Source organism: Boleophthalmus pectinirostris, unplaced genomic scaffold (genome assembly GCF_026225935.1).
Source record: "Boleophthalmus pectinirostris isolate CB_2022bp ecotype Guang Dong unplaced genomic scaffold, ASM2622593v1 HiC_scaffold_4, whole genome shotgun sequence".
Lineage (NCBI taxonomy): Eukaryota > Metazoa > Chordata > Actinopteri > Gobiiformes > Gobiidae > Boleophthalmus > Boleophthalmus pectinirostris.
Window position 1 is genome coordinate 23868443 of NW_026571353.1, and position 17821 is coordinate 23886263.

Genomic DNA, 17821 nt, shown 5'->3' on the forward strand with positions numbered 1-17821 from the left:
AGCAGGTAGCGGACCAGAAAAGTTAAGCAGTGCACCTTTAAAGAAGACTTACTATGCCTTTCCTGATATTTAGTAATACACAAGCATATACAATAGCACATATGTGATTCACACATGTGGACTTTGCATTAGAAACCTCCTTTAACCAAGACGGACAGAAGCAGCGTCACAGATCAATGAGTTACCCAAACTTTTAGAGCTACTATTATTAAACTTTGGAGCTGTGCAGGGGTTGTTTAAAATGCTGGGGAAAACAAAAACAATGGATGCATCGAAAGGCATTCAAACGTTCCTGGCGCTGCAGATATTTTTGCACGGTTCTTGATCCCCGCGGAGAGAGATGATGACTCATATCAGTTTTACAAGACCCGAAATACTAAAGAACTGCAATATGAAGGAAAAGAGGCGGTATGGGACCTGTCCTTCTATAGATCGCACTCACCTTGTTGATTTTGTTGGTTTTGGGGAGGGTCTGGCTGATGTGCAGGTCTGTGTACCTGAGAGGATTGTTGATGTCACATGGCACGGATTCGGTTCGTACCAAGCGAGCTACTGTATGAGCAGAGAAAAAAATACATCGAAAATGGGCAAACCAGGATTACACTGAAACAATAGACATACAAATGGCTTTAGGAAATTAGGAAAAAAAAAACTCTTTATCAATGCCTGCTTTCGGAATACAAAAAAATTGCAATCTACCCTTCTGTTATCACGCTGGTACAAGCTCTCCCATATGCAAAGTCATTAAGAATTCTCATTTCTTTAACTAAAACTGGCAGGAGGAAGTCTGATTAGTCCTTTACCTTGAGTTGTTCCTTGGTGATCTTTATGGAGAAGAAAAAAGAAAGCAGAAAAAAAACACAATTTTAATTCAGATACGCGGTAATAGGATTTCTACACTGCTTTCTATGTCAGTCCTTGCAGTATATGACGCACACACATTTGTCAAACTAAAGTGGCTTAATTAATCTGAGATAACCCTCTATTAGACCAACCCAATGCCTCTTACATCTTTTTACTGGGCTTCAGCTCCACTTAATGAGGCTACCCTGTCTATCAAAGCCTTTGTAAAGTGCATGAATAATCAGGAGTCGGCTTAAAGTGGAGTTTGCATGTCAATTAGCAAGACTCATGTTTAATTTACAGTAAACACATCCCCTAAGCTAATTACCAGTGTTACTAATAGTTTTTAAATATTTATTATAAATATAATCATTTCTCTTTACAATTGGACAATATTACATCATGACATTGCATTAGAAAATAAAGAAGAGTAGTGAAATGTGTATTACTGAGTTTCATCATTGCACATTCACCATTATTTTTCAGTAGAGATGCACCAATCCAGCTTTTTCAGTTCTAATACCAATTCCATTACAATGGCTTTATGTATCTGTCGATTCCCAAAAACTGCAGATCTAAGTAACTAAGCTCCAAACGTGATATGTAGCTGTTATTTATTCCTCAAGTAACTTCAGAACAGCTTTGTATAAGTAAAAATTCTTACATTGTGAGACTTTCTGGGCTGAACCAATATTTGGAAGCTGATAAACCAAATTTTTCAGCATCGGCATCGATATCTGATACCATTATCTTATCAGTGCATCCCTATTTTTCACTATATTCAATATTAGATTACAGAGCAAATGTACATTTGTGTTGTAGCATGGCAAGTTCATGGGTATAAAGTTGAGTGAATACAATAGTATAGATTCAACATAGTATAGATTTCCTTTGGATATTGTTTTTGAAAACACAATACAACTGAGTGTACAACACAATCTAGATCCCAATACCACCAGTATGGAGGATATCCATGGGTTTCAGGCATGAGGATTCCTTCATGATTTGAAGGATTTGGCATGGCAACAGTCCTCTGTTGTTACAGCAATGCTCAATTCAAATCAAAATATCATCAATATAACATATTATGAATGGGAAAAGGTCCTCACAAAATCCTTAAATTCAGAAAATATGTATTTGCCTGGGTTTCAGCTTATAGGTGCCATTTTGAGGACTTTGGAGATCACTATATTCTCTGTTGAATCGCTCATTTCTATGGTAACTGAAGACATTTTCATCACTCTGAAAGCTTAGATACATATATAAAATGTACTACCTTTGAGAGATTCTCGTCCTCCTCGCTGTATGATGAGTAAATGGCAAGGTGGGGCTTCTTTGGTGCATTTGTTGTGGCACTTCAGCCTGTGTGAGCGATCAAACACACAAGAGATTAGAGCAGATCTGTACAAACATTACAGACTGACAGTACAATACAGGGCAAATACGGGGGGGAGTAAACACAACGTAAGCTGCAGCAAATATTAGGAAGAACTACATACACAAACTAGGGCTAAATTATTGTTTCGTTGTTAAAGGGCCCATATTATACTATTTTCTAATTTATGTTACAGTGTTGTTTCCTCATCAAAAACATACCTGGAGTTGTGTTTTGATCCATTGGCAAGAGTCAATTTTGCACAATATAGGTCCTTTAAACAGAGAACTGACGAAGGACCAAACAATGCAGACAAAATTACAGAAATTGTATGCCGCATTAAATCGAGTCGTGATCCAATTGGCATTTTGAAATGTGGGCTGGAGCACAGCAGCTAATGCATAATTAAACACGTGATAGTAGTTCATATGCATTAGTATGTGTAATTTTCACTGATTAATCTGAAACCATGTATTAATGATTTGCCTGTTACAAAGATTATAATTTTGCATTTTTAACAGATAAAAAAAAAGTCTGTGTAATATATCTCCTTCAAAGAGTCTATATTACCCTATTTTCTGAGCTATGTTATAATGTTTCCTCATCACAAACATACCTGGAGCTGTGTTTTGTTTAACGCACAAACCCTGCATATTTAGGCTGAGTTCTTCTCTCAAACAGAAAAAAACACTCTATTCCACCTTGCAATGTCATGTGGTAATGTCATGTGGTAATACAAGAAGTGCTCTACTGTGTTTTTAAACTCTATACACCTTCACTAGAATCATTTGGAAAAGTTCAGCCCTGGCTGCAATTGCCAGTCTGTACTGAACAAAAGGTAAAAGGAGCTGTTACCTTGAAAACTACAACTTCATGACAACATAACAAGATGGAACAGAGCATTTTGAGCTTTGGAGTTGTAGACAGACTAATAATAAAGGAATTACTCAAACATGTGTGAATGAAACAGAACACAACTGCAGGTTTGAGTAAATTTTGAGTAATATAGGACCTTTAAGTGAATATTGTTATACATTGACACGTACTTGCAGTTTTTACATTTCAGTCCAAACAACATTCCCTTTCCACAGACTATGCAGGTCTGCGACATCCAGTACTTTGTGGAAAACCTGTGCAAAAACAAAGGAGAGCATGAGATACAGAAATTTTCACACAGAAGTATAAATTGTTCTCATGACCTTTTGTTAGCGTTTTGTTTTCTCACTGCAGCAGACAGTTTTTGTGAAGGCATGCCTGATTTTCACTGTGTAACCTTTCCGCACACATAATAGGCACCTGAAGATAGTCCTGTTTCCTTCCTAACTCTCCTCACCTGCTGATTTAATACTGCCCCATTTGGTTTGCATCTTTCAGCATTCACCTTATGCCAGAGAGAGCTCTACACAGGATTTGCATGAATGCGATTGGTCCACCGTCCAAGGCTACAGGGTGCATTTTAGAGCTGAACCCCCCCCCATACACATCAAACGCAATAACAGCCGACCAAGGAGAGCAGACCGAGTAAAGAGCTTTGTGATTATTGGATGTATTTACCCAACCTGGCGCCCAAGAGAAGCAGTGTGGCTAGGCTAGCTGGATAATGCCGACTGACATGAGCAAATCTAGGCTACTCCTTTCGTTCTCTGAAAAAAGTAGAAGCAGCTTATTTGTGGTCCTATTTGAATTTCTTGGTGTTAAGTAAATACGGTAAATACGTGTCTTAAGGGTACAATATGTTATCATAATGCATAGTTTTAATACAGTGCTGAGTCACTTTACAGTTTTATGCATTATCAGTGATGGGAAGAATACTTTGAAAACGTGTTTGATTACAGAATACTGAATACCAGGCAAGAATAGTCTAACATGGCTTAAAGCTCAGAAGAAAATCTTTTGTGTAAAATAGGACTGGACACTGTTTTTGTCAATTTCCATTTGATGTTAACGGTTTGAGATACAAGTAGCTAAATAAATAAATTGTAACTTTCCTAACTTGGACCACTCCTGGATGAATGATAATTGACCGGTTTTGCTCAATGACATAACAAAAGTAGTAATCTTCCAGTCATAAGACAACCACTCAGCCTCCTGAAGCACTACCGGTGTCTTTCAAATACTTAACATTTACAGCATTCTCTCTACTAGGAACACAAATAAAACTAAAGGCATGCGAATGAGATATGCAAAGAGAAGTGTCAAGGAGACTTTTGACAATAATAAAAAGTAAGTGTTCATTTAATACTAAGCTGTAAATGACACTGTAGCCGAGCACGATGAGGCAGCCCTTGCCATCTCGCAGACGTTGAGTTGCCGAGCACCCACACGCTGACATATCAGAGTTGCCATGGCTATTGTTGAAGGTAGATGGGTTACATTAGGAGAGCAGCGGGGTGACAGACAGACAATGAGATGCTGTGAATGGCCCGCTTTTAATGGCTTATGTAATCAATCAGAGCTGGAGACGTACATGAACTCTGGCTTACCTGTGTTTGATGGAGTTTCCCAGATCTCTTCGAGGAATCTGCGGGGACCAGCGAGGCACTGAGAGCGTATCTGAACAGAGTAAAGAAAAGAGAGTGATCAGCAGCAAATCATGACATACATACAGGGTTTAAAGGTCCTATATTACACAAAATTGACTCTTGGGAGCTTTAAGTCATTCGTTCATATGTGTTCACAAAAAACCTTCACTGTGAGGCAACTATGTTCTTCTCTCAAATGGAAAACACACTGTTCCACCTTGTGATGCCATGTTTTAATACAGGAAGTGCTCCAATGTGTTTTAAATTCCATACATCTCCACTAGAATCATTTGGATGATTTCAGCCTTTGAATTGCCAGTCTCTGTTGAACTAAAGGTAAAAGATATCTTGAAAACTATCGCTTCATGATATCACAATGTGGAACCGTGCATTTTGAGCTTTGCAGTTGTAGACAGATAAAAAATAAGAGTTACTCAAATATGTGTGAATAACCAAAACACAGCTTCAAGACCGTTAAGATATTTTTAAGCAATACCAGCAAAACACTCACAATTAAATAAGTATAAGATATATTTAATGCCATACTGTAAAAAAAAAAAAAAAAAAAAAACAGGCAAAAAAATTACATCTCCATGACACAAAAACGTAGTGGACCTCACCCCTGAAAAGTTACATAATGCACCTTTACTCAGAAATATTGACTAGATTTGCTGCACAGATATGACATTTGAAGTCAGATTTAATCAGCTATTATGGTCCACATGAAGAAGGGTGACTCACTGTCCACTCATCATTGAAGACGAGAGATGCACTTTTAACATGGGTGAATGGAAACCGTACATGCATAAATACATACACAGGTTTATAGGAAATGCCTCCATAACAATGCATTTTTCTGGGGCAAAGGGGTTTAAAACGGCACAAAAATGTCAAGGTCCTGTTGGAGCAGCCTGCGCAGAGCAGATAAGACCACTTCTGTGCTGGCTGTGTGTCATTGTGAGAAACTCTTACTTTAAAAGGCTTTTACAACAAAACATAATCCACAGTCCATTAGAGCAGCACCTCTTAATACCAGAGCATTCCCTGTAAAGCGGCTGCACCGTATTGTCATCAGTGGTTTCTAAAGGCGGCATATCTGAAAAGGCCCAGACCTGTGGAACCATATTCATTATTATTATTTCAATTTCAAATCCACCTGTAATATACAACCAATATAAATTCAACGTGTCTTTGAAATGTGGCTTCAGGTTAGTGTATTTGTTTGGGGAAATGTTTTGCAGAGGTTAAATGCAACAGAAAACCACAGTGTCCACTATATAAACCTAATCAGATCTTTGTAAGGCTGTGTGAAAAAGCACACTCAAGGACCAGATCCTAACAGGTCCTGTGGCCTTAATGACAGCTGTGAAGCAATCTTCACACACTATCACTCACGTGTGATCTCAGTGAGAATCTTGTGAACATGGCTCATTTAAAACCAGCCTGCTAAAGAAGCTGTCAGTGTGTAATATGTGATAATTGTTAAACTCAATACTATCAGAAAATTTTCCTCTGGGAGTGACGTCTCATAAAAAATCTGTGATTACGAGGTTTGAAAAGGGGGGTTTGTCTGTTTAATGTTTTGATTTGCACAGAGCAGAAAGGTCCCCTAAGGACACAAACATGTCACTGGGGTAAATAGTGTTACTGGGGCTGGCCACAGAGAGGGCTTCTCACAAAGACAAAAGTATTATCACTATATCATTATAAACACCAATGGAAGCTTTCATGTAAATTTATTCATGACAGTTTTGTTGTCATTTTCCCAGGAGCAATTGCAGTGTGTTTGTACATAGAGAGAGAACCATAGATTCTTCTCCTCCACAATAATATTTATAAACTAAACTCCATAGTGGAGAGGAGATCTATATAAATGGGAGGCTTCCAAGAAAAGCAGATGGTGTAATCACGCTGCCTTACAGAAAAAAACAACTCTTGAAATACACAGCTGTCCTCAAGTGTTTGCATATTCTCTTAATCCTCTCCTCTTAAAACGTATCGGCAGCATAAGGGACCAAAGTAAGTTTGGAGTGTTGAGTTTAACCACATGTATGAAGTGTTGAGAAGAATACTTTGATGATGTATTTACTTATAGAATACTGAATATCTGCAATAAAATGTATTTTGCCACACAAGGCCTTGCCACAAAAACAAAAGTGGGCCCCTTTCCCCCCTTTTCAAAATATGTAAATCTAAATTTCTTGATCAAATACCATTTTAGAATTATAACTGTAACTTCTAACTGTCACAAAAATTATATTGTCTTATAAATAAATCACATTTTTAGAGGGTCATGAGTACTTTTATTATATATATATATATATATATATATATATATATATATATATATATATATATATATATACTATAAGATTTGTACTGTAGAAGATTGAATAAATAACTTCTATGACTCAAACTAGTACTTTTTATTGCAGTTCATGGTTTTTCATAATATTGTAGATTTAGAATAGTTTTTTGGTGGGTAACCCTGCTTTAGTGTTGTGTCAGTGACATAAATTTGTTTCATTACTTTCAATTTTCAGTATCCAAGTATCACGAGTATTCTGGCACATATATGTCAAGGAGCTTTATAACAGGTTTTTAAAAATCCTGTTGCATAATATAGAGCCTGGATCATTTTTATTACTATTATGACAAAATAACCAAAAAAAACAAAAAAAAAAACAAAACACCACGATCATGTCGAGCGGATTAATACAAACATTTTAAGACCAAAATGACGAGGCTTACAGCAGCAGTTGCAGAGAGAGAGGTGACAATGTCAATGGGAGCCAGGGTCAGTAGGAGCCAGAATAGCCCGCATGCGAACTTCCAACTATATATACATATGGGCTATGCTCTGCCAGTGATCAGATACCCTGTAAGAGTCGTAAGCTGGCCAAAGGAGGAGATACAGACCACAGATGTTAAAACACGAAAGCTCCTGACCATGCAAGGAGGGTTCCATCCCAAATCCAGCACCCTGATATTGTACGCGAGCCATAAGGAAGGAGGCTGAGGACTAGTGAGTGTGGGAACCACTGTCCAGGACAAAACATCCAAGCTCCATGAGTACATCAATGACCAAGTCCCGACAGATGAAGTTCTCAGAGAATGTCTCAGACAGTGGGGTTCAGAGGAAGAGGTGCTGGAGGGACCATCATGGCAGGACAAGTAGGAAAAATACTCTAGTGGCTGATCAAGAAATCCTACCAATGGCTTGAGAGGGCTGGTCTGAAGGACAGCACAGAGGCACTCATCATGGCTGCTCAGGAGCAGGCCCTGGGCACTTGAGCAATAGAGGCCCAGATCTACCACACCAGACAAGACCCACGGTGTAGACTGTGCAAAGAAGGCTCCTGAGACAGTCCAGCACATAACTGCAGGGTGTAAGATGCTGGAAGGGAAAGCATACATGAAGCAAGATAACCAAATGGCGGGCATAGTGTACAGAAACATCTGTGCAGAATACGGGCTGGAGACCCCAAAGTCAAGGTGGGAAACATATCCAAAGGTTGTGGAGAATGACTGAGCCAAGATCCTGTGGGACTTCCGGATACAGACTGACAGAATAGTGAAGGCGAACCAACAAGACATTGTTGTGATGGATAAGCAACAGAACAAAGCAGTGGTGGTGGACATTGCAATACCAAGCTATGGCAATTTTTTTTTTTTTTTTTTAGAAAATTTTTTAGAAAGGCATTTTTAGAAAGCTGTTTTGGGAAAGTTAATGCTCTTACTGTTTTTTGTTAACATTACTTCAGTTCACACATGCTCAGTTCGGCAACAGTGTTGAGAAATCAGGATACTGTGTCTACATGCCACAATATCCAGAATACATGGACACTCACAAAACCAGGATACTCAAAAAAAAACTGGTCATAACCGGCATACTTGAGTGCATGTATATGCACTGACAATGACAATAAACCTTTCGTATGCAGTCATGGTTCTTCCACAATGATCTGTTGACAGCATTGAAGCCCCCCTCCCCCCACAATCCTCTAGAGGCACAGTGTCTTCTCTCTCTCCAATGCGTCACTCAATTACACTAAATCAGGTTGATAACTCAATCCAGAGGAGGAACTGACATCAGCACCTGTCATAGGCCGCTCAGACCATTGGCCCTGTCAGTGTTGTGGTGCAAGATGCGTAGTATCTTTGTGTATCTGCTGACACTTCTCTATCTGCAAACTGTGCTCAGTAGCTCTGATAAGGTTCATTGTGCACAAATAGAAGAAAGCAGTTTTCAAATGAATTGGCTGGAATAATGAAAAATCAGTTTACATACACTTATGGAGAATTTTGCCTTTCTACATTATTCTGCCAACAGGAAAGGGGGGGTACAGCAGGGAAATACAGTAAAATTTAACTACAATTTACACAATTTACAACACTGAAGCTCTTTCATAGGGCTTCCTCCAGTCATGGTTCAAACAGTTTGTATTTTACTTTACATCAAATCAATACTCACACATAGACCTGTCACCATAACAAACTGAAGTTCAATATAGTGCTGAAGTAAATATAGACAATAAATGAAAATGTTGAAACTAATTTATGCCACTGACACAATAACCCAAGAGCAGTTTTAAACCACAAAAACTATTCTACATCTAAAACACTGTTAAAAAAGCATGAGCTGCATTAGATAAACAACAGAATGAAAGACTTTAGTACTTAGTTTGCATCTGTAATGAGTCATAGAAGTGATTAATTCATTCCTCTACAGCTCAAACCAGCCAAAAAATGACCAAAAATTTCCCACTAGTGCAAAAAAAAAAAAAAAAAAAAAAAAGTGCACATGATAAATATTGAAAATATTCTTCCAGCTTTCATATACTGAATGATAAATCAATAATTATAATGACCTGCCTACTCACACATACCTAATAATTCATCCAATCAGAGAATTAACCTCAAAGTGCAATATTTATTGCAGTATTATGGGAAGGCTTGTAGAGAACTGTACTTTTCCTTCTCAAAATGTGCCATTTGGCTTCACAAGGACAATGGTAAAGGGCTTTGTAATCAACTGCCCACAGAACTGTTGTGTGTGTATTCAAATAAAGTTTAAATTAAATGTAATGTCACTTCTGGTGCAATTTTTCAAGTCTAGTATGAGAGGAGTCTCTAGAGTTGTACAGCTCTCATCACAGTCTTTGACATAAGACCTGGGGTTCAATTATCTGTAGTCACAGGGTCATCCACATGATCCATCCTCCAGCTGGCCCCAGAGCCAGATGAAAAGAAAACATTTATTTCAAATGCAAAATGACAGAGCAAAGTGTGGGGATTCCCAAGTCAATACAATTCCCAAATGGACAAATGGGATTTAACAAAAAGAGGTTTCATTTCTTTCAAAGGGAACAGAACCGTTAGGGGACGCTTTGATACAGATACATAGTAAATGTCTAATGCTCAGGAGTCCTATGCAGATGAGACAGGGGTCAGGAGTGGCCTATAATGAGGTCCACGTGTGTCACTCAATATGACAAAGGTTAATGGTCATTGCTTTAATTATTCATACAGATTCAAGCTGCATTGAATCATACCAGTACAGTCAATGAAACCAGTTGTAATCTTACCTATTCTATTTCTTCTTTTCTGCATGCAATTGTATTTAGATTATTTTAGATTAGTCCTATGACCAAAATTGGCTATTGTGAACTTAAAGCCATTTCAGAATGTTGTTACCTCAAAAACATACCTTAATTTGTGTTTTGTTTCATTCACATCTTTGAATAACCCTTTATTATTAGTCTGGTGACATCTCTTAAGCTCAAAATGTGCTATTGCACCTTGTGATGTCACGAAGCAGCACTTTTCAAGCAGCAACAGCTTCCTTTTACCTTTCAGTACCATTCAGAAGAGATTGGGAAGAAGGGCTGAAATTATCAAATGTTTCTAGTGAAGATGTATGGAGTTTAAAAAACACAGTGAAGCACTTCTTGTATCACAATCTGGAACAGAGTGTTTTCTGTTTGAGAGAAGAACTCAGTATAAATATACAGGATTTGTGTGTTAAACGTGTGAATGAAACAAAACACAGCTCCAGGTATGCTTTGATGAGGAAAACTTTATTTAAGTTATGCTGTAATGGTCTGATTCTATCATTTAACATTTACCATTTTAGAGATGACTGGAATATGGACTGCCAAACTAATACACATCTCTTTTTATACATGTAGTGGAGGCATGTTCATAAAGGCAGGGATAGTATTTTTTTCTTTTCTTTTTTTTATACATTATTAGAACACAATTATGTTGTTTAAAGGCAGAATTATCTTACCAGTAAGCATAGTCTCCTTCCTAATTGTGATTATTCAATTTGATTTCAGTTGAGTTGTGATGAATCATGCAGCCTTGTATGCCTGCTTGTTGTTCATGAAATACTGGAAACATTTTTTGCTGTGAACATGGAGAAAATAAGTGAGCATACAGCTTGTTCCAGGGCTGCTGCTGATTCTTTGTGATAAAAGCAAGAACTTGAGAGAATTTTAACAAACCCAGACATAAAAAACAATCTTTTTTTCCAAGGTCTCCAAATTGAAGTCATGTTTGTATGAAGTGGCTGGCCTTGTATTACCCTGCAGGTAATGGGAAAGGACAGCATGGGAAATGATTACAGCATCCTGCGTGTGTGTGTGCATGACAGATGAGCCTGTGGCAGCTGAGAACCCCCCAGGCGCCAGACAGCAGTGTCCTCCTCCATCTTGTGTGATTGGCCTCCTCCTAATTAAGCCCGCGCTCGTCCTCCTTCAGAGAGCTCATGTGACGCGCACTGGCTAGCAGGTTCACACATGCACAAAGCTATTGACATGTATGTACTTTAGAGAGGGTGGCCAGAGCTTAAAAACTCAAAACTGGAACACACCCAGGTTTGGATTGTTGGTATAAATAAAATTGTGAAAAGAGAGTGTAACATTGTCCATTCTCGACTCAGTTGTGGGTCAGTATATAATCAGAGGGACTTCTGTCGTTGCATTTTTATTTTGCTTTATGGTAATTTTCAAGCCCAGTTTTCTGTATTTTAGCCAAACAAATGATAATATATTACCCTCTTTACTGTTGGTGGGTCTCAGATCAAAACAGGGACACCTGGAACATTTCTTGTACAAAACTGGGACAAATCAATGGTTTTGGATAAACCTGCTGGAACATTGTACAGAGCTTAGGTGTAATACTCAACTTTTCTGGAGGGTCCATCACCTGCTTGTTTCCATGGAGATGTTATTGCGTTGCCTGGAATGTTTCATGGTATGTCATTAAACACATATCTAGCATTTACTTACTATGGGTGGTTCTATTGCTCAAAATACTGAACAATTTCTTCTTCTTAAGGTTGCCACTCCACAGATCGGACCTGTGGCATGTGGCATATCGATGTCTCCCTTGAGATAGATAGGTTTAATCTCTGCCGTGGAACATTCTAGACAAAGCAACAACATGTGCATAAAGACAAGCAGGTGACGGACCCTTCACGAGAAAAGATGCGCAATTTTAAACCTGGGATTGTCCTGGATAAATAAGGACATCGGGTCACACGAAATTTAGCATATGAAGTTTTAATTCTTTTACACTACGGGTAAGAGGCGGTGAAAATACTTAGATTCCTTTATTTCCAGTGTTGCCAAAAGTATCAAGAATCAGATACTAATCAATACTAAAACTAGTATCAAAACTAGATACTCATTTGAACAGGTATTGATACTAAAAACGTTACATTCACAGAACAGAAATAAACCATTCCTGAATAGCTTTAGAATGATCTTGAGCTTTATCAGAACAAGTATAAGAGCACATAGATAAAGTAAAAATAAAATATAGAAAGAAAGATAGTAGAAATACAAGTACACCTATGGACTACTAAAGCCACAAGGTAATATAAAGAAAAGTTGTATTATTTGATTGTGAAAATCACTTGAGGATTAGAATATTGAGTATTGAGTCTATTTCTTGTTATCAAAATCAAATTGAAGTTTTAGTATTTTGACAACATTGTGTATATGAACTAAAATAAATAAAAGTGGTTGTAAAATAGGTAAGTACAACAATGTGATAAAAATAAAAATATGTTTAATAAGAAGAGATTTTAGTCACTTTGTAATATTGACTACATTATAATATTAATGTTGCTCTTAAACTATGCTAAAATCTATGGCTTAAATGTCAAAATTTACATTTCTTAAGATGCCTGTCATTTCTTTTGTAACTTGAAATTCTTTAATATTTTCTCTTTAAGCACAATATTATTAAATTCAGTTTATTGCATTACACCCCTCTGTCCCATTTTTAAAGATTCCCCACAAAGCAAGAGAAGAATATAAAATTACATCAACAAAAACAACTATTCATTCAAACCATTTAAGTAATTGTCACAGCCGGCGCTATCAAGTGATCATTATACCATTTTGAAAAGCATCAAACTCTCCCAGCTCTATTTGCTAACTGCAGTTGTCCAGGATCACAATATAATCAGGGACTAATCAATAGAATCCATTTACAACAGTGGAGTGTGCATGCCGTGAGGAGGCACACGCGACGACGCTTAATGAGCGGAGCCTATACTGATCCTATGTACAGTGGAGTAGAACAAGTGAACAGTGTAAAATGTGTGTGGGCGTCCTGTGCACAAAGCTCTGTATTATAGCACATGAGAGCTGCAGAGATGTGACACAGGCTGTTACAGAGAGAGTCTACAACCCCCTCCTCGTTTGCTGCTTTAAAGGTGCAATATGTAACTTTTTATTAACGTTTCTTTTCATACATGGTGGGGTAAAAGGTACAGAAAAGATAACAGCAAATGAAAAAATTGTAGATCGTAACATAGCCAGATAAATAAAATGATGTATAGCACATCCAACGAGATCTTAACAAAAATAATCCTCCTTGTGTACCCCAACAATTACCCCCAACCTCAATCTGCAATCTGTTTAATAACATTAAACAGCTCTACTTTACATTTATTCAATTACAGGTTTTATAGCTCAAAAATACTTAGAAAAACAGGGCTTCTGTCTGTGAGTATGGTTGCCTCTCCACAGAAGATCTGACCTGGTTTGAGCTTCATAAAGGTAGAATTAATATAATTCTGTGAAACCTTCCAAACAAAGCTTTTCTCCATCTTCATGGAGCACTGTAAGGTGAGCAGGACTGTGGAAGTAGGGGTGTCTAAAGTAACCCTATTCAAATACTCATTTGAACAAGTATTGTTGCTAAAAAAGTCACATTTACAGGACAGAAATTAACCTGTCCTGCCTGAATAGCTTCTGAATGATCTTGAGTTATATCAGAACAAGAATAAGAGCACATATACACCCATTTACCATGACTGTGATGGAACATTACTGTATGACTGAGGGATTACACACATATAAAAACACACGATAATATAAAAAGTACTATTATTTAATGTTGAAAATCACCGTGGTATCAGAATACTGAGTATCAAGTCTATTTCTTGGTACTGAAATCGAGTTTGAAATTTAGCATCATGACAACACTATTAAGACATGGCATATTTGATGAGAAGAGCGCTTTGTAATAACTACATTAAAAGATTAATGTTGCTCTTAAATGCTGCTAAATTCTAGGACTTAAATGTCAAAATTTCCATTTCTTACTATGTATGCATGGTGAAATAAAATAAAGTACTATGACTTAAAGGTGAAAATCACATTCTGTGAGTTAAGATTTAAGAGTGTTTTTTTATATTATCACTTTGGTTTCAGAATTGGTATCGAGTATCGAGTTTATTCCTTAGTATGGAAATTGAGTTTGTAATTGAGTGGAGAGGAACTATGGTACCAACACGAGCACACGAGAAAATCCGTTTTAGCAGCCAACACTGTTGCTATGGAGATGGCTACATGCCAATCAGCTCTATGCACAATATTATGCTGTCAATTCTGACAATGAGCGCACACATACAGTACATCTGAACGAGACGACAGTAAAAGCTGCAATGCAGTGACAAACGCAGGCGGAAAGGATTGACAAGGACGATGCTGAGGCGGCTGTGTGCAGACTTAGAGAGAGCATACACTACAAAAATGCTGTCAAGTTAAAATGACTTGCATTAAGAACATTATTGTTTATTATTACATAGACTTAGCTAAAATGAAAAATAGCAAGAGACTTGTGTCAAAAATGCATAATTATTTAAATGCATATATGCAAGTAAAAACATATTTATTTATTTATTTGTTTATCTGTAGAAATTATGGAACAAGTCTTTTTGTACTGGAAAGAGGAAAAGATAAGAAAAACAACAAGTCTTTGTCAAGTCTTCACAAGTCTGACTTATTCCATTGGTAAATAAATTTACTTGCCAAGTGAAATCTACTCAAAACAAGTTAAATCTTCTTAATCTGAGTAATCTGAATTTACTTAGACATTACTTTTTGTCATGTAGAATCTTAGGGAGGAAGATGTCGAGCCGATGATCCCCAAGGCCATATGGCTTTACAGACATGTCCTCAGTGTGTATATATGAACATAGGCGCTTGCCCATGTAACACAGACTAGAGAGATACTCAGGTGACGTAACCAACGCTGTGCTGCCAACGTTAATGCTCTTGGACGACATAGATGAAGCTATAATAGTTTAGTAAATCCACAAATTAGCCATCTCATTACGACTAAATAGACAAGGGCTGCTTTATGAGCTGTTTGTTTTTGTCCATTTGGAGAGAATGGAGAGATGAATCCTGGGAAGAAAGCAAGGACAATGCGAGCAGATGGAAAAAAGTCACACACAAACAGAATTCACCATGAACATTAGCGCTGAGTATAAGTCATACAGTCTGTCAAAATGATCTAACTTTACTTGTAAAATATGGCTTTGAGTTTACAGGAATAAGTATCATTTGAACATTTGTTGCTAATAATACAGATAGTGTCTATAATACAGCTCAGCTACTACAGGACTACGTACATACTACACTCCATACAACAACTCACCATTATGTCATAGATCACTTCTACACAATCATTGTTTCATCTTTGCATCGTTTCTCTTTATCCACCTCTTGTATTAAGCTGAGATGTATTTGTATTATTGTATTTCTATATTTTATTTTTACTTGTACAAATAATACATTTGTATCATTATGCCATATTTGGCACGAGTCGCTTGTTAATTTTGCTACTTATTTTGAAACTGTTATTACCATTTATCTTTTTGCTCTTTGTTATTATAACATGCTGTGATGTGTGAGCTACTGTGTTCAAATAATTTCCCTTGTGGTTCCATGGAAATAGAAACAATAAGTCAACAAGTTTGTGGAGATGGAAGTCAACTCACAGTAAAGACGCATGTTTTTTCTATGTGTTTTTCCAGTGCATTTAACGCAACCAAAATAAAACAAATTATTTCCTGAAAAGTTACATACTATGGCTATAATTGAGGTAAGGTCCTAGTACAACCTTTGATGTTTCATAGCTGTTTTTCTGCACTCGCTGTGTTTACGAGTCGCCCTACTTTCCTTGGAACAAACATAGTAACCATTGACCCATCAACCTCTTTATTGACTCGTGCTTATGACCTCCTCTACAAGGTTTCATTAGAGAAAGTCTGAGCTACTGCATCAGCGCAGACTAAACCTCTGTCTTCATTCTCATGTTTACAACTTCAATTCAAGTCAATTTAATTCTTACATGTGCTTATCTTATGTAGCTAACACAAATGACATTTTAGAAAAGCATGCGAAAAACAATTATGACATTTGAATGAAATCCTATGTGTAAATTTCATAAAAACTTTAAACTGACATTTAGAAGTTAAATGTGCACTTTTTCACTTCTGCCTGTTTTTGTGGAATGTTCTACAGTATAGCATTAAACTTGTCCATCTCCATGGAGATAAGCAAGTGATGAAAATAGGCCAAACTAGGTCAGGTCTTTGGAAAAGCAAGCCAGCTCACAGCGTTTGTTAAGGTATTTTTGAGGAATTCAAACACCTGTAATGAAATAAATACAAGACAGACATGCTTAATTCCATATTGCTTAAAATTTCAAGGCAAACCAATAACATCTCCATGGAGACAAGCAGGTGGCGGACCCTCCACCAGAAAAGTTACACAGTGCACAGTTAACTTGACTTATTTTATAATAAACACCAATTTCTCTATTTTCCTCTCAACCTCTCATCATGCTGGGAAGTTAACAGGTACAATCTTTTGGCAACTCTCAAAGGGGCACTCTTGGTTGCTAAGAGATGTGTGACGCAACCTCTAATAGATTTTATGAGAGATAAGTGAAAGACAGTGAAGTCATCAAAACAGAGCGATATAAATACATACCCTGGCTCGTGTACAGAGTATTTCAGTCACATGTAGCATCGTCAATATGGACAACATGTTTCATTTAATTTCAGAGTTGATAAAAAGTATATGTAAAGTAATTTCAACATGCTCTACTGTGTCTGAAAGTATGGTAAGTACTTATGGTAAGTATTCATCACAGCTGAAAGGTCAGAGAGTTTTCATAGGTCTACTCCGGCTGCATTGATCAACGACAGGTTAATCCTCCAGTTAAGATACTCTAAACCAAGTCAAGATCTGGTAGTGGTGATAGAAGTACTCAATTTTGTTATTTGAGTACAGATACTGAAGCAAAAACATACTCAGTAAAAGTATTTCACACAGACTGAGATCTGAAGTTTCAAATGTAATGATTTTGATTTTTTTTTAAAAAGTGTGTGCTGAATTTTGATCAAGAGAAACAATTTTTTTTTTTCTAGCTGATTTTATTTGTATATTTTTGTTTGCTCTATGAACTTGTTAAAAATAACTCTGCCTCTAACAGATCTGACCAGTAACTTGGTCTGGTGACGTCACCTATTTATCTTCATAGATATACTGTAGATATGTTTAATGCCATACTATGGAACAATCTAGGACAAGCAATACCATCTCCATGTAAACAAGCAGGTGGCGGTACCTCCACTAGAAAAGTCACATACAGTATTGCAGCTTTACCACTACCATGATCTCTTATGGACTATGCACATAAACTCAAATAATCCTGACTCATCTTGGCCAGACGTGTAAACCATCTATAAGACTGAACCAGTCTG

The 17821-nt window shown here is 37.2% G+C and overlaps 1 protein-coding gene across 1 annotated transcript in view; it reads right to left on the reverse strand.

Annotated features, from left to right (window-relative positions):
* ksr2 (kinase suppressor of ras 2) overlaps window positions 1-17821 on the reverse strand; it is a 98784-nt gene that overhangs the window by 28267 nt on the left and 52696 nt on the right. The window contains exons 7-10 of the mRNA XM_055161645.1: window positions 4702-4771; window positions 3265-3348; window positions 2120-2205; window positions 443-549 (exon numbers count right to left, since the gene is read on the reverse strand). Of these exons, the coding sequence (XP_055017620.1) occupies window positions 443-549; window positions 2120-2205; window positions 3265-3348; window positions 4702-4771 (347 nt within the window). The remainder of the gene's footprint in view (window positions 1-442; window positions 550-2119; window positions 2206-3264; window positions 3349-4701; window positions 4772-17821) is intronic.